Source organism: Cibotium barometz, chromosome 32, assembly GCF_041138505.1.
Source record: "Cibotium barometz isolate CiBa-2024 chromosome 32, ASM4113850v1, whole genome shotgun sequence".
Taxonomy (NCBI): domain Eukaryota; kingdom Viridiplantae; phylum Streptophyta; class Polypodiopsida; order Cyatheales; family Cibotiaceae; genus Cibotium; species Cibotium barometz.
In genome coordinates this window covers 7,474,135-7,494,970 of record NC_141077.1, presented here as the reverse complement: position 1 = coordinate 7,494,970, position 20,836 = coordinate 7,474,135, and the positions used below count along the sequence as shown (strand labels likewise).

The following is a 20,836-nucleotide window of genomic DNA, read 5'->3' as shown; positions in this document are numbered from 1 at the left end:
TCAGAGTTGGAACATATAAAATAAAGAAAAAGTACACATTTTGGGGGACGACCCAAGCTGAGGACCCTTATTGACTCAAACACACACAACTAAAACATAAAAATGTGGAAGGTGCACAGACTTCCTATACATGATGTTTGCTGGTGTAGATTCTCTTCTAGCGGCCAAACAGTGGATGGTTGGCTCATCATTTTAGGCCCGAGGGAAAGGGCAAAGCACCCGAAGGACTCTCAATGTATCGGTGGAGGCTTCAATTTGATAAAAGAGACGTTAGATTAAAGAAGCCCTAAAATTTGTCAACTGCAGTGGCTTCAATTGAGTGTCAATGCCTCAATTTCTCAGAAAGCCCAAAATGTGAGAGGATGCAAGTACCTTTAATTAGCCAATTTTGGCTTCAATTTTACAAACCCCCAAATAAGGAATTTGCAGGGCCCTTAATTAGGGGTTAATGGTACAATTTTTCAAAAACCCCCAAATATTATGACAATTGTAGCATCTAATTAGACAATTTCAGAGAAAATTAAGGAAATCCCCAAAATGCTACAAACCCTAATTTTTCGCAGGTACAATCAACAGGCTGATAATGTTGATGTTTGCGTGTTGATGTGGAGGATCACGTTTGTGGTGCTATCTTTTTTGCAAACTGCAGATCTGGTGAGTGGCGCATACAAATGCTAACGAGGCTTCGAAACCTTTCCAGTCTGCGCTCATGGCGGTGACGTGTGTAAGGTTGAGATGGAGCAGTCAGAAGCGAGCATGCGGCCGAAGTTGGCAATGACTTCAAGCCTTTTAATTGAATAAGGCTTTAATAAAGTTAAGGCTTAAAGATCACACGTGGAAGCTGGGCGGTGAACTTGGTGGCAAGCGCAGCAAGACGGCCAGCATCAGGCACGAAAGGGCGCAAGAGTGAAAAGAGAATACAAAACAAGTTGAACAAGGAGATCAGGCTAGCGAATGCAGCCAAGGCTGACGAAGAGGCAGAATGCAGGTCAGCACCAAGATGGTCGAGGTTGAGCAAATGGATTGGGGTGAAAACCAAGCTCTGATACCAATGTTGGATCAACAGCTATGGAGGCTTTTGCATACAGCCGTCGTGACTATGATACTAATGGAGAGAGAGAGAGAGAGAGAGAGAGAGAGAGAGAGAGAGAGAGAGTACGCATGACTAAGATTGGGCACAAAGTACATTGTTGACTAATTGATTGGTGAGTACATTCGTGCCCCTTTTATGGGCTGAAAGTACAACCTCTTCTTTGACCTTATTAAACGAGGTGTGACATCACTACTTACCTCAAGGGAAGATTCCTAGGCTAAGAGATTGTTCCCACACTTTACTCCGATTTCCCAACATCTCTATCACTAGCACCTACTCCATCCAACAAAGATCCTTCAAAGATACAGAAGTGCCCCTCCAAAGGCAATGGATGTGAAGAACATGTATACAATCATAGATGTTGAGGACCCACTTTGATCTCCTCACATTGAATCATTGTCGCATTGTACCACTTGCACTTACAAGGCTGTTGTTTGTTTCGCTCAGCTCTAATTGGGTTTTTTCATCATTTGTTTTCCATGATCCTTTCACTTCATGGACACATTATAACACTTTTGGTCTCATAGACCCTTTGGGCTTTTGTGAATGTTAATAGTATTCTCTCTCTCTCTCTCTCTCTCTCTCTCTCTCTCTCGCATAACCCTAATCAGAATTTCCCAAGGATCAAGTGGGTCAAGGCCGATGATTAGATACTTTGGGCAAGGATCTATAGATCGAGGCCAAAAGATGAAGTGGAATGCTTGAGGACAAGTGGTCCGAAGGATAGCAATAGACATGGTAGCATGAGGACGCATATCATCACTCCCAAGCTGTAAGTGTGAGTGCTAGTATGAGGCAAGCAGCCAAAGGAAGGCTCAGTTCGTGGGTTAAGCCAAATTGGCGAGAGAGCCCAATGGTGTGTATGCTTGGGGGAACAAGCTGTGTGGACGAGTGTGCTGTATTTCATATCGGATTCAATGCCTAGTTTTATCAGGGTCTTCATTACCTGGTGCCATGTAGTGTCAACAGGTGGCTGCCTCCTTAGCTGATGTGCATCAAAGTCTAGCACACCATGATCTCTCAAGCGCACCTACAAGCACAACACAATGGGATTGATGCTTCCCTGCCACAGCCGTCCTTACATACATCAAACCTCTCAGATAGAGATGTTCATACCCGCAAAAAGGCTCGAATCAGTTGCAGGTTACCAGTAGAACCTCCAAGTGCTGCCTGTGACCGATAATATATTCAAACAATGCTTGTCTCACAAACACTTCAGCAGAAGTTGAAAACAACCTATTCCACAAAAAAATTAACCTGTGCTGGGTGACTTTGTATAGTATCGCGAATGTATTTTTCATGACCTCCTTCCAGGTGATGCCTAGCACCGATTATCAGTTGCATTTTCCTCGTCATACTTCCAGACCTGTCAACATCCTCTGAAAGTAGACACTGAAACAAGAGTAGCAAGCTAACATGAGAATCAACTACAAACCAAGGTCCATGCACAAAAACAAAGCATCACAGCCAAAGGCTTGCCATCTACAGCATTTCAAAATTACGTGCATCAATGAGAGCTCACGGTTCAGAAACCATCAACATGACTCTTGCTCCTAACCTGTATGAGGTGCCAAATTTTCCGCATAGTAACTGATTTTGGACTCTGTGCATCCTCTGCCACACTTTCACATGCTTCCCTGAATGCAGCTGCTGCCTGAAGACAGCTTATGATTTAGAGATGTGCAAGTGCTGATTGAATAATAGAGAAGAGGGCCTCGTCTAATTACACAAGATTGATTAGACAAGCCAGAGTTGGTTGTCTAGGACAAAAGCATATAACTGTATAATGTAACATGTTTCTTTTTTTTTAAAGGTAAATTAAGCTGCCTGATGAACAGCAAAAGGCCCAATGGTTTCAATTCTTAAGCAAGATTGTTGATTCTTCCTACGAAATGGCACACCATACAAAAAACAGAGGTTTGTAAAAGGAGAGAAGTGTACCACAAGACCACTGTTCATGCTGCCACCTTTCTCAACCATATCATAGAAACAATCAAGCACATTTGTATTGGCACTTAACTAAGGTATTCAAACCCCCACTGACCAAGAAACTGAGCCATCTCCATTCTTTCTAGTGCTAGAAAGGACACATCTGGAACCGTAATGGCATCAATGATGCACCCTCAACCCCAGTTCCATAAGCTAATAGCACATACCATCACAAGGTCGCCATTGAGGGGCAGGGGCCGCAGGGTGGGACAAAACACGACGACTAGCCGTTGTGTGTGATAAGGAGCCTCCCCATATCTTAAAGAAGCCTCTTCGTACCACCTAGACTCTTCTTAGGCTAGAGAGACACGGGTGTGACAGCACAGCAGCTGCAGCAAAAATGGCTCACACATCATGTAAAGGTACAGTGTGTATGGTAAGCACTGGAAAAACACAGTATGTTCAGTATTTCCATACACCACCTTGTTTGCATAATGATTTAAAATGCATGCAAATCCTATAAGACAATAATCTTCGAAAGGAAAATCATTCTGTTAGGTCCAATTTGAGAAGGGGGAAGAGGGAGGGAGAGAGGGAGGGCGGCAGGGGGGAGGAGGAAAAAATTTTGGGGAATTCGGGAAATATAGGCTGCCGACTAGCTGCCCAGGCTCCGTTATGGCCTAGATGCTGCCTTGTATGGGCTGGCCATGCCATGGCCTGGCCCATAGGCTTGTCTATATGCAACTAATGCAAACCTACTGCTATGGCTAGACTTCTACATGCACTAACTGATGAATTCTCCAAGTGGGTAAGAGGATTGACACATGCAAACTCTCTATGGCTGTGGAGACTGACCTGTGTAGCTCGTGCCTGTGTCTTGAACTTGGGCTCACGATGGGATCACGGCATACAACAAGATATTGCTAAAAAGGTAAATCCTACTGATGAATGATGCACTAATGTAGAGCCATTGTGTCACATAGCACTCCAGTGTAGGGTGCATGTTACATTCCCTCCTGCTTAGCTTAGCGGCAAGTTCGTTGCTTCCAAGTAGTTTGCCAGGAGAGCTAGGGGTGCTTGGGGAAGAACTCTTCATCGAGCCATACCGCTTCATGGGTACCTTGGTCTCGAAACTTCGTGTAGAATTGTCTGTCTTTGACCGGATACATGCTTCCACCTGTGGAGGAGAATCTGTTCAAGCTCAATCACTTCGGCTTCGTCTACCACGTCCCGTTGTTGCTCGTCTATAATATCCTCGTCACTTCTGACAAGAATGGTATCACCTTCCTTGGAGGCCAACAAGACCACCGAAACATTTTCAGAGATCATTGAGTCTGTCAAAGAACGCCTTGCCAAAGCACATGAAGCATACACCAGACAAGCCAACAAATCAAGAAGAGACGTCAACTTTAAAGAAGAGGACTGGGTATATCTTCAGATTATGAAGCAAAGACTGAAGCAAGTGAGCAAACATTGTCCAAAACTATCCTTTCGCAGCTTCGGACCCTTTCCTATCATTAAAAAGATAAATGATATCTCTATGAAGCCTAAGCTTCCTGACAGTTGGACTATGCATAATGTTTTTCATGCTTCTTGGTTGAAGCCCTATATTGGTCCAGCTGTGCAATGCTTTTCCATGTACAAACCTTATGGTCCTTGTCCCCACGCCTTCTTCCACCAGTCCAGTGTCCAGGCAAGGTTCCATCATGTGAATAGAGTGCTAGGAAGGCCAAATAGTTACAGAGCACCACATCAGAAGATTTACTACTGCTCTACGGATTTCCACAAAGCTTTTGATACTATTCTCTAAGCCCGCCTCCTACACTGTCTACAAGAGATAGAAGTCCCATCTCACATGCCTTGGAACATCATTGCCCTCTATGAGTCCATCAACGGACAAGTGAGATCCCCACAAGGTACATTGTACAAGATTTCCAACACTATTGGAGTGAAAGTTGAACCATAGTCACAAAAAAACCTATTTCTAACTTTTGAAACCTCGATACTTCGGAACAGTTTCAAAAACCCTCAAAACCCTCTACAATACGACAATTTTGCCCAAATTTCAGGTTTCATTTGCTTTCAATTTTTCTTTGATTTACAAGTTTTTGAAGTCTTTTGGTGTTGCCCTCTTGGTCCAAACACGCCCTTGGAACTTGCCAACAGACGGCTGCAAGGGAAAATCATGTCCATGTGCAACTCCCCTTTCAATTAAGGGGCTTCAGTGACATTTGGATGCCTTCCAAGATTTTTGCACTTAACGGGACCTCACTGTTAACCTTGGAAAACCAAGGTTTTCAATACCTCCTGCCCCTTCACATCCAAATTGAGCTTCACATACTGGGGGATCATATGGAGATTGTCTCTGTTGGACCAAAGGTGAACTCTACGAGAGAGAGAGAGAGAGAGAGAGAGAGAGAGAGAGAGAGAGAAAACGAAAGAAAAAAAAGAAAAGATATATTAACGTCTATGGAAGGCCAGATTGGCCTATGAGACAAATCTGTATACAACAAGTCCATGTCTTGAGTATGATGGAAAGAAAAACTGAAATGAAAAGCTAATCCTAGTCATATGCAGTCACTGTCTAGGATGCTATAGATGTACAATCATGATGGGTGTTATACTACTAATTCCACCCAGTGGAGATGGTGGGGTGTAGTACATTATACATGGGGCATGGGGCAAGGAGGACTCTCACATCTGTTGCGCCCTCGTGCAGCCTCTGGACTCTTTCCTCCATAGCTCTGCCGTATCGTGCTTGGATCTGGGTAGACTAGGCCTGATGGAGTAGTGGTGATCTGCGTGCAGGTAGTCACGGTCTCCTGGCAGCTTTGATCTCCGAGGCTCTTTGTAGTGTGAGCCCTCGACGGGAGGTAGATGATACATGGGGAGGGGGATGTGGCTTGCTGCTAGGCCTAAAGAAGCCGGCGATCTGTGGCTGGGATCTCTAGCTCTACACTTGTAGAAGCCTCTCTCTATGTCGGTGTAGCTCAAGGAGGAAAAAGCCTAAGCATCTCTAATTAGGATACTCCATCACTCAGCTAAGAGAGTACACCGTGTGAGCTCAATGTACGTTGTTGCTTGAATCAAATAAAAAGTGAGTACAATGGGGCTCTTTTATGGGCAGAGATGACTTGTCTTCTTTGCACATAGGCAAATACACAACTAATAAAAATATGCCACATGGCACACACTAGGATAAGATAAGTGGATAAGTGACCGTTCACACATGGGCGGAGACACACACACGGACACACACAATACGAAAAGAGATACTAACAGTCTCATCCTATGTCTACCTTGGTGTCATTTTCAATGACCCACGCTTCACCATGCTTCTCGAAGCACATGCCACAGTGAGACAGAGATATGCAACCTTGAGCTTACTTGCGCAGCAATGCTTCTAGGCACATTGTGAGGAGCCCACGACGAAGGGTTGGCTTTTTGACACCCTCGTCACACCAGCCTCGATGTATGGAGCCGCCTTTAGGGGGCAGATTTATCTGATGAGGATTGGCAGTGAGTTGAGAGGCCCCAAGTCATGATGTTCTCACATATGATCCACAGCAAACTATCAGTCCCACACCAGAATCCAGATAATCCAGGCAGAGTTTGTTGCAGCCCCGATGGTAGTGGATGCACTCTTCCAGACAGTCACATACCTCCATCCCATCAGTCACATGATCCGCACGGGTACCTGAGGCTTGCCCTGCAGTCCTTGGTACGCTTACTTGAGAGAGGGCTTCAGCCATAGTCACCTCAACCCCTCCCTCGCCAGCCAACCATTACAAACTTCTACCGGACCCAAGAGGAGGAGGACACACGATGGCAATTTTCAGCATCCAAGAGGACTCCCCCCCTGTGGCTTTTGTAGTTGGTGACAACTAAGGCCAGCTACATCCAAATTGGTCACTCTCCGAGAAGGACTCCTTGGGACATCCAGGCCATAGTTGCCAAAAAACGTGTTCCATACCTTAGGGTACCTGTACGCAACTTTGAAACGTTTCAAGCATTTTTTTCAAGTTTTTTTCAGCACTTTTTTTGAAGTTCCTTGGAGTTTTCTTCAACACTTTTTCTTTAAGTTTGGCTAGTTTGAGAGCACATCTGGAATATGAATCATAGTTCATGAATTTATCTTCTATCACCTGTCTTGAGCAATTGCCAAGGTTGAACCCTTAGCTGCCAAGGCCCAGCTGGCAGCTCTCAAACCTTGTTATTTTCACATGTTGTAAATGCTAAAGATATGCTTGTTGTGTATGTTTATACATTCTGCAGGCTGTGCCAAGTACAAAAAAGCCAAATCTAGCATATTTCTGACCTATACACTCCCCCCCTTGTATGAACTGTATATGAAACTTCCCCAGTTTGTATGAAACGTTTTTAAAAGGCGGTTTTTGAAATGTCTCGCAACTATGGCCATCCCCAACAACGGGGAAGGATAGTTGGTTTCAAGTTTCATGCAGTTGTTGTGGCATCCTCCAAGAGTCACAGTGCCACTGCCTTTGGATTGCCCAAAGGTGTAGCAGGTTCAGTGAAGGACTCTCCGTCTGTTCACCTCCAAACCCACTCGGGCTATAGAGGTGGAAGCAGCTCTACTTTACCAGAGGGATGGTGACGGTCTTGCTCTTAAACTCACTCACTTGCGAATTTCGGATATCCCTGCCTCTACATTCTTGATGCCCCAATGGACCTCATGGTCATGTGTATGCCAAAGGTGGGAGTTCATCATCAGCATTGCTACCAGGTATATTTGGTGTGCTTTGGAAGTATAGGCCCCTCTGTGGCTTTCTCCACCTGCTCCCCCGATGTACCTTCCCACCAAGAGCAGCCAGCAGGAGAGGGAGCCCCTTCCCTCCTCTTGTTCTTTGGGCTTCTTCACACCTCGGAAGACAGACAATTTGCCTCATCAAGGGTTGTATTCTACATTATGCATACATTTTCATTGTGATTAATAGAAGGATATTTTCTTGAAGGAAAAAAATGGGACTTTAACTTCAAAAGCTGTAAAAGAGAGCTAACTTACATTAAAGGGGGTGCCATGCTCTCTAGATGCATTCAGCTTTACAACAACTCCAGCATATGCTGCAGCCTTCCTTTCAAGAAAGGTGTTATGCACTGAGGCGTGTATTTGAGTATCTTGTGGTGAAGAATTTGAGCCAAATGGCACTATTTGGCTCCTCAAATTTTGCTTTGTGCCAATGGAAGGGGCACCATTACTTCGAGCAGGAGTCAGTGGTAAACGGCTTAAAGTGTGCAAGAAGTCGCGTTTTTCCTTTTGCCACTCATCCTGCAAGGACAAGCAAATCCAGATATCAGAGAAGCTCACTTATGTTACGTTATAATTGCATCAAAAAAGTGAAATTCTGAACAACGTTTCAGCAACATTAACTACGAGGCTAAAACCAGCTCTACTTTACCTTGACAGACACACACACACAAGATAAGAAGGCACTATTCTTCTGTGTCCAGAGAAAGACCCTAATCCCACTCTAGAATCAGCTAACTAAAGCTCGAGAGCTCATAAGCCTCTAGCTCACACATTAGAGTTGTCATTTATTATGCAGCTACAGCACATGCTTAATCAGACAATTCAAATTCCCAAAGAACTGCAGACAAAATTGGAAGAAAACGAAGGAATCATGTTTGAAGAGATAATAGCGAGCATTATGTTGAAAGCCCTTCAAATTAATTTTGGTTGTAAGAAATGGAGACTCTTGCCTCAAGCTCCTTCATCATGTAGTCATTGAATGCTCGAAGATTATCTCTCTGTGCTTCTTGTATCGCAGAAAGCATAGTCATTTCGTGTACCTGCCAAAGTATTTTGATGAATACATGAGGAATCAAAGCAGCTGGCAAATATACCTTCATCAGGTGGAATACATACAATGAAGCTCTTGCAAGAAAAATCTTGGCTCAGGGACTTAAAGCAGGAGGTGAGTTCCACAAGGATTGACAAAGCCTTTGCTGCAATGTCTTGATATACCAAAGTTTATAATTGTTATGCATGTGCCAAGCCCTAAACCCTGATCCCCTAAGTGAAAAATGAAGAGCAACAAAGGGGGAAAAAAAAAAAAAACGCCGTCAACTATTCCTGAAAACCCTACAGGAAAGGGCAGGGGACACATAGGGCTAGGCGCTGGACAGGTAAGGCCAAAAGGGGCCAGTAAGGGCAACAAAATGCGGACAGCGACAGGACAGGTTAGTAAAAGGCAAAGTGGCAGCATCAAGGACAAGCTAAGGCAAATTACAGAGGTATGCCCAAGAATGAACGAGTTAAGTGTACCAAAAATATATAATCATGGCCATGAGACCCTGCACTGGATTGCAAGCAAAGAAACGTGAGCTTTCACTTTTAAATAAGTACGTCTGACTTGCAAAAATGAGCCAAATATGCATCAGGATTCATCAATGCAGAAAAAGTGCAGGTGTGCAGGTAAGATTATTAAGGTCGTGTACAGCTACTATGGTCTTGCATGATTAAAGTAAAAACTGAAACTTTTGAAGCTAAGCATGACAAGGGAAGGAGTCAGGACAGCATGCTACCTGCTGCAAATACTCCTCCACTGTCGTTGCCTCCACAGGGAAAACATCTTCAAAGCTTGTCTGGAGAAACAACAAACACCTAAAAAACCTTGTCAGGCTCTACAGAGAAGGTTTAAGCACACTTGAATACATTAGCACTCTAGCAAATTTTAAGATGTACATCTCTTGTAGTCATACATACACTAGAAATCCTTCATATTGGGATTACCATTAAGAACCAAAAACTGCTACTCCACATATTGTTGAATCAAAAATAACGGCAAGATGATTGAAATTGGATAGCATTTAAATTATTTGTGTGGTCAATGCTACGAGTACAGCAATTATCCGCATCTTCAGTTCTACACCCCCAAATTGCTTCCTACTCCCTCAAGCTGTGATGAGAAACCTGCTCAATCGTGTAGAATACTAAGAGCTCTCAAGCTGAGCAAATCAAAATCCAACACAAATGGCCTTGAAATACCCACCTTTAGTTCAAAAGAATTCAAATCTCGTGTAAGCTGGTCTGCATTGATGCCCTCTCGTGCAAGCAATCTACAAATGTGCACCAAATAGTGATCTGAATTAGAAGAGCTACTTGCTATTAGATGCAATAAATACACAGCGATTTGGAAAAGCTTTGGAAGGGATTGCAACGTCTTGAAGATTAAAATTATGCCTTACAAAAAAAATACAAGGTAATAATACCTTTTCTGTGCTGTAACTCAAAGTGGACAGAAACAGAGGCATGTTCACAACAAACAAAAAATGGTTGTGCTTTGTCCATAAACAGCCCCTATCGATTTTCTCACATCATTCAATAATTACAAACTTGATTTTAATCTGCATTCAGCCAACCAGTCTCAATAACATTTTCTAACAATGTTTTGTCATTCTGTGTTTTGTCTCATGACACCATCACTCCTTAGCAGCAATAATCTCACCCCCTTCAGCAGTAATACGCAGTCAAATCTACTAATTCCCTTCCCCATTTGCCCTGCACTAAACCCAACAGCAACTACATTCAACAGGTTAGACAGCCAATCCATGGAAACGTGAATAGATCTAGCAAGCCAAGAAAATGAAGACAAAAAGCATACGGGAGAAGACCAAGGGTGGATGAGCCTATTTACAGCCGTTCAAGGAAGTAGAAAAGACAAGAAGAGGCCATTCAAGTGAAAAGGGGGGAAGGGGAGGAGGGAGGGCAACTGGAACCCAATGGTGGAGCACTATTTTCTCTTTCTCTGTGTCACCGAATGTCACGTGCACACCCTTCAGGTTGCAGTGTGCACGGTGACAAGCTGGCATCGTCATCATCAGCATTACCTTTAACGGAAGGGCAGCTGTAACACGGAAATCTTATCAATCATGAAAACTGAATAAACACATAAGCATGACAGATAAAAGAAAGATCACAACTCTGCACAGTACACCACACTAGGGGCCAGAAGACCCTCCCGCCCCCCCGCCCCCCCCAATGGTTAGATTACCAAAAAGGAGTCTGCTTCCATATACAACTTCACGGGTGCCCATGGATTCTTCACTAGCTAACACCTATCTCTTCCAATACAGTACAGTATGAAAGCAAAACAAAAACATATGTTGAATTTGATGACGATCCTCAGCACGAGAGCATTCCCAGCGTAAAGCACATGTAGGACAACCATGGACAGTCCATAGCACCGGGACAGCCTTGCATCCTCATCTTCCTCCTGTCTAGCTCACACAACAAGTTGACCAGCCTCGAAGGCTGTTTGCAGCAGTCGACCAGCTCTCAGCAACCACAGGAAAAATCGACCAACTGCAGTACATAAGCCTGAAGGTCTCCAGTCAGTAGGAAATCCCTTCTCCTCAAATTGGCCAGCTCTTCTCCCTTTTTCAGTGCCCTGACCATCAGCTTCTTAGAGCTGTAAACAGCCGGCCAGCGGTAGGAAAGCTCCCAAAAGTAGTCGACCAACTTCCCCCATTATCCTAGATGGTTTCCGTCGTAGTGGATGGCGGCATAGTTCATATCATACTTGTATGATTGGTGAAGCAAATGTTTGCTAACGTATGGTAAAACAGTGTATGAAACTAGCCTATCATTCTTGCTCTTTTTGTAAAGACCCGTAAGGTTTTTTACAAGATGGACTCTATGGCCTTACTAACTATGTACAATATGCTGCTATGAATTGATTGATCATGTCATATCTCATATACTCATAGTGCATGTACAAGCTACCATATTGCTTTGTGGATTGCTTACTGCATAATGGATTTGGATTTAGGTTTATTTCAACCAGTTATTGTTGGAATTTCTTGGCCATTGACCAGTTCTGGTCTATTCTAAGGTATGGACTATTTATCTATGGTAGTCCCTTATTTTTCATATATTGTATGCTGTTGACTTTACCTACCACAATAGTGGTTACTACACATATGTAAGACTATGGGTCTAAGTGATGTTTTTCTCATAACTAGGCAGATGGCTCATTGAATTTTAGTCACTTGTAACTATTTTTTTGAGCATATGCATTGGTGTGTTGGCAACTACGATTTTGCTAAATTGGTTTTCATATAGTATACCTACTATATGCTATTTACTTCCTACAACAGTTGGTACTTCTCACCTATGTGTAAGAGTTTAGATCTAAATGGTTGGTATTTCTCACCTATGTGTAAAAGTTTGGATCTAAATGGTTTACTTCTGAACTTTTGGTGAGCAATTGGTACTGCTCACCTATGTGTAAGAGTTTGGATCTAAATGGTTTACTTGTGAACTTTTGGTCTTTGCATGGTTTGTATCATACATGGTCTGTAGTTTTGGACTTTGCCTTGTCACTATATATGTAATTTGACTATAGAGGGTTCAATGTAATAGACTGTAGGTATCCTTCTTTGGATTTTCACCTTTGGTTATTTTTTAAAAGGCAAGTATGGCATATGTCATATTGGTTCACAATGTTCATCTAGATACTATAGCTTATGATTTACTGGTTACTCTAGGCAAGTCTAAGGTTATCTTAACTCTACTGCAACTTTTCTGACTTTCTATGACGGTCTACCTTCTGTTCACTAAAAGTAAAATCTTGGTTTTTTTCGTGTATTCAATACATTTAAAATCTTTTCAGTATAAAGATGAATGCTTGCTGAAATCTTTGTCTGAGTAAAATTGTTTACTCTCATTACTCTAAATTGATGATTAATTCACTACAACACCTCTTAGAAATCATTATTAAATTTATATATTTAAGATTGGCTTTTAAAATTTTGTTTGAAATTTGATTTTGGTAACCTTTGATAAAAATGAATTGATTATAATATTAATTGAAGATGATAACACCATTGTTTACTTATGTAATCAGAATTTAGCTTTAAAATGTTTTTTTGGTCAATTTCAAATACTTTTCTAGAGATTGGATATGGTGATGAATTTCTCCTTTCAAATTCGTTTCAATCCAAATATTGGTGAATGCTACTAGAAGTGGTGACTAGTAGCCTATTTATGAAAAAAGTACAATAAAACATTATATGTTTTCATCTCACAAAAAAAAATTAGGGACACATTTTTACATGGTACCATATAGATAGGTGGCTGTTATAATATGATTTGGGTATGATAAATACCTATTTTGGGCTTTTGAGTTTAACTAATAAGGGTTGGGTGACAACTATGATAGGTGGTTAGATCCCTTGACACCTGCAATACATATCTACGTATCTCTAGACTAATTGTTTGTTTGTCTGTTTGTATGAATGCAGGTAAGAAGACCTGTCTTCTCAATGCTTGCTAGTTTTATCAAAATGCTATTATTGCGATTCACTAAAAATACTTTGTGATGAGATTTTTCATCATGTAATTTCAAAACATGATTTATGTAACTCCATAGTTGTTTCATGGGTCACGCAACCATATTCTTTGAATCAAGGTGGTAGTGTTTTTCAAGTAGATGTTTCTATTTGTGTATGGATTATTATATTATGTTTAGTATAAAGACACACACACTAGTTGCTATTATACGGGGAGAACCTTTTAGGTGATCCAGGCCTACCATTCTTGATCCCTTTAGTTTATAGGATCATCTAGCCCTCACTATCACCATGCTCTTTGGCTAATAGGTTTTAGGGAGTGGTTGATCCTTTGGTGTGGATTGTGACTCACAGCAAATAGTATGTAAAATTTGTTGGTTGGTTTTAGGAAGTCACAAGCATCTTCTCACAATTGTCTTTTCACTTCACTTTTTCATCTCCTATTGCATTTCTTGATTTTTTGGGTAGCTAAGATGATGATCTGATGCTTACCTTTTTTGTGGTATAGATTTTGCCTTTATTCTAGGGGGGTTGAGACACACACCATTCCAAAGCATGTTAGCATGTGTTGGCTTGCATTAAGGACGAAGATGCCCAAAGGAAGATCCTTTCTTCTATCAACCCCCTACGTCTTTCCCTATAGGATCTATTCTTCAGCTTTTATCCTTTAATGATTGGGTAAAAATCCTTGCTACTCTTGATAAGAGCCAAGAGGATGGTAACCTAGCTATCTCTGATTTGTTATCACATATTCTGGTTCTTACAAAAGCCTACCACATATATCTTACTACTTTTGTGGCTTCTAGGGTAGATCTTTCTAATTTTCTCAAAAAGCTTTGTGTGTTGGAACCTACTTTTTGACTAGTCTAGCAACACCTATTCTACCAGCCCCATTGGCAACATATTTGGTAGGGACCTAGATACATTGGAGGTAATCAAGGCTTTCTAGACAGACATGTGTAGTACCATGATGGACTCAAGGCTTCTAGAGTTGGTTCCAAAGGTGTCTAAGGTTTACCCTTTTTGACCTCCTCGATAGATTGAGGTAAAGTTGGGTTGGCATAGTGCATCGGATTTGGAATTTAGCTAACAAAGGTGTTTTGGCACCAATTTAGGCAAAAACTTGGGTGTTTCTTTCAAATCTTCTTGCATCTACATACTCGAAGAATGCAAGACTCATATGCTAAAGGGTATACAATGTTTGGAAAGGGGTGAACTCTTAAAATCTCCCTTCTCCATGAGTCTTCTCAACCTTGCCAAGTGTTCATCACCAGTAGGGATCTATGGGAGAACAAAGGACACCATAGCTTTCACTAAGGCTAGTGTAGAATATTACTCTAAAACCATATGGAATATTTACAGTCCATACATAAAATGTGCTTATAAGTTTTTGTATCCAAAAGCACCTTGTGATTCTAGAACTATTTCGTTTGACCATGCTTTATGGTATGTTCTAAATCACTTGGATGACCTATTTCTAGACAAACCAGTTATGTTTCATCTATGACTTCTCTGTTCTTGGCTCGGTGGACAAGCTAGGAACTCGGTTCTTGCTCAGATTGCATTCATTCAGTTTCACAATACAATGCTTGAGGTGCTTAGAGAACTCAAGGGAAATGAATCTAGTACTATTCTTACTACTTATGGCCACTTTAAAGGGGTGAATATGATAAACTATTTGTTAAACCCTTGTATTGAGCCTGATTAGGTAAAGTTTTACAAGAGGAAAAACTAAGTCTGTAATAGCTAGGGGACGAGGATAATTTTGTCTCTCCTAGGGATGTGTTATTTGTTGCTTTTGACCGTATTTGTAGGCAATCATTATGATATTAAACATATTAAAATTGGCTGGAAATATGATTTCTCCTTAAAAAAGGTTTTGTTTAGAAATGATTTTTTAATAAAGGAAAAGATTTTGGAATGTTATTTTAAGGATTATGATAAGTTTACTATTGATTTTGAGGAGTCTGGGACTCACATGTGTACTCCTAATCTTAATGTGGTGAAGGATCCTTATATTAAGATGATTCTAACAAAGGATTTAAATCATAGTCCCTCTAAAACACTTAATCCACATATGGCAATTGATGCGTTTTTTGATTGCATGGCAAACATTACTAAAAGACTTCAATTGGAGCGTTTAGATTACCATGGTATTGCCATGACCATTTCGCACATTTTTATGGAAATGTTAAGGTAATTCCAAAGAAATGGTTATCGATGGGGGATAGCACTTGGATATGGCACCTTGCATTACATGTGAGGATTTTGAGTTAATGAACAAATTTATGATTGTCAGTTTAGATAAGGCCCCTAACAATGCAACTCTAATTTGTAAAAGACTTGCCTATTTGACTAGACGAAAAAGACTCCTAGGGGATGAATTCTACAAACTATATGCAAACATAGCCTCGATCCTTCTTGAAAATCTTAACTATTTGGGAATAGCATGTCAAAGTATAAGGATACTTGTACTTTTTCCCACATATGAGATACACAATAATAAGTTTTGTCGGATCTCCGATGCTTCGTGTTGTATTTTCATTGAGATTATTTACATGATTACTAACACTTTATTTTAGATACATAGGTGATATTCTTAGCTTAAATGATCCAGATTTTTGTTCCTTAATAAAAGAAATAAACCCATTGGTGGAGGTTATTTCCATTGAGCCAACTTGGTCAAAAATTCTAGATATGGAAAACTTTGTCTTTGTCCACTAAAACTAATCTAAATGTGGAACTTCACTCTATAGCTCTTTTACAAGGGATTATGTGACATGCTATACTTGGAAGAGGGAGACTCCCCCTATTGTACCAGTAGTTGAATTTGTACAATGCAAGGCCATACACAAGTGATAAACACTATACCTGGACCCTTCCACCTGGTGGTCTATTCTTTAACCAATCCTTTTGTTGCATGTGAATATATTATAAACCTAATAAATAAGTTATGTAAGAATGGCTTTTTGAAGTCAAACGTTTCCAAATTACTCATTAATAGTTTGGCTATAAATGATTGGCTTGGTATTAGGTTTAATCCTTCTTTGTTTATCACTTTTACTAAGGCACTAGGCCCATATTCATGGGGCCTATTGCCTCACTTTGAGTATGGTGCTTGGGTATGAGTGGAGACACACACACACACACACACACACACACATGGTAGCTTTATGTTGAGTTGCAACCACTCATATTTTGGCTATATGGCTGGTGCCCTTCATAATAATTCTATATTTGGGGCTGGTTGGCCGCCTCTAAAACTGTGACCTTTGCTATGATAAATTATTCCTCGCCTTCACTCTCTTCCTATTTTTGGGTATGGCCGACTATGAGGTAGATGACCTGGGGATTTATTGCTCGTTCGAAACATGAAATTAATTGCATGGAAGGATTATATATACTATGGCACATCTGTAGTCTATATATCTCCTGTATTCAGGTAATAGGACCTACTTTTTCAATGCTTACTGGTTTTATCAAAATACTTTTATTGTGGTTCACTAAAGATACTTTGTGATGAAACTTTTCATCATGTACTTTTTAAACATGATTTATGTAACTCTGTAGTTGTTTCATGGGTCATGTAAACATATTATTTGAATCAAGGTGACAGTGTTTTTCGAGTAGATGTTTATATTGGGTTGTGGATTACTATATTATCTTTAATACAAAGACACACACACACACACACACACACACACACACACACACACACACACACACACACACACACACACACACACACACAACTCATGGTTCCTAATTCCTCACTATTCCTAAGGCCTATTTTTTACTCAACACGTACACAACTTTTCAATTCCTACCTGTATGCACTTGCTATAGAGCTTCTTTCACTATAGACACACTGTTTTGGGAAAACCTTTTTCTACAAAACATTCATATTTTCTATTCATCTCTGAGCTAGTAGAAAATCTGAGGGAAATTCTCTTATCTATTAAAATTTTTAAACACTATCTTATCTATTTGTGCTATCGGCTTAATTCCTTCTTAGTTTTGGACTAGCCATTTTGGTTTTTGATTTGGTTGAAGGGTTAAGCTGAGGTAAACATGTCTCGAACAATGTTTGGGCCCTTAACTTGCTTCACCTTTAGGCCCATAGCCATTTTGGACTATGGGCTAGTCAAGGATGGTGGGCGGCTAGTTAATAGCCTTTACCCCAATTTCCTTTTCTAGCTTTACTCACAGATGCGAGAGTCGATCAATCTCTATATAAGTCATTTATGACTAACTAGTGGGGTAGTTGGTACCCACCTTGTGCTTGCATCATCGGCTATATAACCCTATTTACAAGAGATTTCTTAGACTCATTTAGTCTGCATGTGTTATTTCTTATTACTGTTAATACCATAGCTATGGTACTGGCCTCGGAGGAGTGTTTTTTCCCAAGTACTTTTGTTTATATATTTTTCCTATCTTTCTCAAGACTATGGTTTATTTGTCACAATGTGTTGTATTGCTAGCTACCCTTTGATGAGTTAGGGTTATCATGGCAATATTTGCATGTATATTGGTAGGGGGTCATGTTTTTGTATGGTTTATAGCAGGATGCCTGTAGTTTTGTTTGATCAAATACATAGTACTGGATTTAATTTCTCAAAAATACTAGATATTTCAAAAAACATTCTCTAGGTAGTACTGGCTAAAATGACTATGTTGCCCTTTGAAAAGGATTGGGGCTATCATGACACTCTTGTTCTATACTGAAGTTATAATGACATTCTAAGGTCTAAGGGTTTTTGAGGTGTTTACCTATTTCTTTAAAAAATGTTATATATACCTTGCTTCTTTGCTTGTCTCAAGAATGTGTACTTGCAAGTTGTTACATATTTTACATATTTTTAAATCAATATTGAAGGCATATTATTGGGATGTTGCTCAGTTCTGGTTCTGGCCAGCTTATACCATCTCTACTTATGTCTCATCCTCAATTTTAGTCATGATAAAGTAGTTGTTGATAGTAATGCAATTGTGATTTAACACCTTTTTGGTTAGCTTCGCTCTTCCATGAGTTTGGATATGACACAATGTTATGGAGGTTTTTTGTCTTCTTCTATTAACCTTGACTACAAGTATAAAGCATCATTTTGGCTAGGATATAACAAGAAGGTTGGTTGGTTTTTTATGTCTAAATGTGGTATCTAGTTTTTAAATGCACTTATTAGTGTGTGTTATTTGTATGGGTCAAAAGATAAGGCCACAAGATAAGGCCACAAGAATACAAAAGCATTATACTCGCGGTAGTTTACTACCTTGACTGAGAGTTGTTTTTTAGGTTTGCATGGCCTAGTCATTGTCATGAATCCTGTCAAACTGTGGAAATGTAGCTTGTTGGTCTGCTACCTTGATTGAGAAAAGATCTTACTTTGATATTTGAAAATGCTTGATAAGTTACTTTCCCCTCTTGGTCTGATTTGGTAGTACTATATTTTTTTACTACATAGTGATCAGGGTTTATAAATGTTAATCAGTGTAAAGGGCTGTAAGATTGTTTATAGGATGGATTGTATACCCTTGTGTGGCATGCTATACTAACTATGTACAGTATGCTGTTATGAATTCACTGGTTATGTCATATCTCATGTACATCATAATCTATGCACAGGCTATACCATATTGCTTGGTGGGTTGCATATTACATAATGGATTTAGATTTTCTTCAAATCTCAAGCTCTCTTGTATTTCTACCAATTTTGGTTGGAATCTCTTGGGACTAACCACTTCTGGTCTATTCTAAGGTATGGAGTATTTATATGGTAGTCCCTTGTTTTTCATATAGTGTAGGTTGTTGAGTTTGCCTACTATAGTAGTGTTTATTACTCACTTATATGTGAGACTATGGATCTAACTGATGTTTTTTTGATAACTAGGTAGCTGGACCATTGCGTTTCATTCACTTGTTACACTTTTTTTGAGCTCATGCTAATTTTGCTATGATTAGCTACAAAGACACACACATGTACACACCTACACATGCACTAATGCAAATGCACACTATCTCCCCCTATAAACACTCTCCCACACATAGAAATTCTACGTCTCTCTCTCTCTCTCTCTCACACACACACACACACACCCTCTCTTCTCACACACTCTCCCACACATAGAAACTCTCTCTCTCTCTCTCTCTCTCTCTCTCTCTCTCTCTCTCTCTCTCACACACACACACACACACACACACACACACACACACACACACACACACACAAATAAATATACATACACATGTAATTTTAATTAATTATATTTTAGATTAAATTTTAATGGTGGGGATATGAGGTGAGGTGTGCTCTCTCAAATAAACGCATCTTACATGTATGTATGGCTTTCTCTCTCTCTCTCTCTCTCTCTCTCTCACACACACACACACACACACACACACACACACACACACACACACACACACATAAAATCACACACACACACACACAAAATCACTCACTCACTCACTCACACACACACACACACACACACACACACACACACAATCACTCACTCACTCACACACACACGCACACACATGCACATGCATCCTCTCTCTCTCTCTCTCTCTCTCTCTCTCTCTCTCTCATACACACACACATGCATTAATGCAAACATACACTCTCCTCCCCCCCCACACACGCTCTCACATAAAGACCTCTCTCTCTCTCTCTCTCTCACACACACACACACACACACACACACACACACACACACACACACACAAACACACACACACACACACACACACACACACGTAAATATATATTTTCTATAATATTATGTTTTATTATATTTAAACACATAACTTTTATATACATATATGTACATGTGTATTTATAAAATAAATATACACACATATAGTTTCAATCAATTAAATTTTAATAGGTGTGGATGTATGGTGAGGTGTGCTCACTCTTAAATAAGTGTATCTTACAAACAATGTCTTTTGTCTTTTCTTTACAACGAGAGAGAAAGAGAGAGATACTTACACGTTGCAGTTTTCATCATGAAACTCACCTTTTAAGAGGGAGACTCCTATTTTTTCTCTCAAGAAAATCATTAGGTAGGAAGGGATAGCTCTACTTTTTCAAAAATTGAAATGACATGAGATAAAAAATTTAGATTTGAGAAAGGGGCTCCCCTTTTTCCCTTTGCTCTCTCCCTCCTCTTCTTTGGCTATGTGGAAGGGGAGATGGCTTGAGAGAGTGACACATAGTAGGGGATAGAATATATTGATCAAGGTTTAGCTCATATAACATTGCTCTCCTTGAAGCATCAGTTGAGTTGGATGTCCTGAAATAGAGTCACCAACTATGAGGGGTTTTTTGGGATTTTTCATAGTCACTAAACTAATACGCAAAGAAATTTAATTATTACGTTTATCTTTTCTAGTGTTTCTACACATAAAAAACTAGATGATTTCTATGTCATGGATTTTTAGTTACTGTGCATGTCAAATTAAATGCCAAATTATAATACCTTAACAAAAATATGTAA

At 40.2% G+C, this 20,836-nt stretch overlaps 1 protein-coding gene across 1 annotated transcript; it reads right to left on the bottom strand.

Moving 5' to 3' along the window:
- Positions 1-1,745: 1,745 nt before the first annotated feature.
- On the bottom strand, positions 1,746-11,438 carry LOC147619766 (nuclear pore complex protein NUP93A-like). The gene is made up of 11 exons (XM_086772764.1): positions 11,347-11,438; positions 10,816-10,887; positions 10,377-10,387; positions 10,033-10,223; positions 9,566-9,625; positions 8,741-8,830; positions 8,046-8,309; positions 2,652-2,747; positions 2,351-2,485; positions 2,210-2,263; positions 1,746-2,123 (listed from the first exon to the last, which is right to left on the bottom strand). The coding sequence occupies exons 1-11, from the start codon at positions 11,436-11,438 to the stop codon at positions 1,761-1,763; spliced, it is 1,428 nt and encodes a 475-aa protein (XP_086628890.1). The 3' UTR covers positions 1,746-1,760.
- Between the last annotated feature and the right edge of the window lie 9,398 nt (positions 11,439-20,836).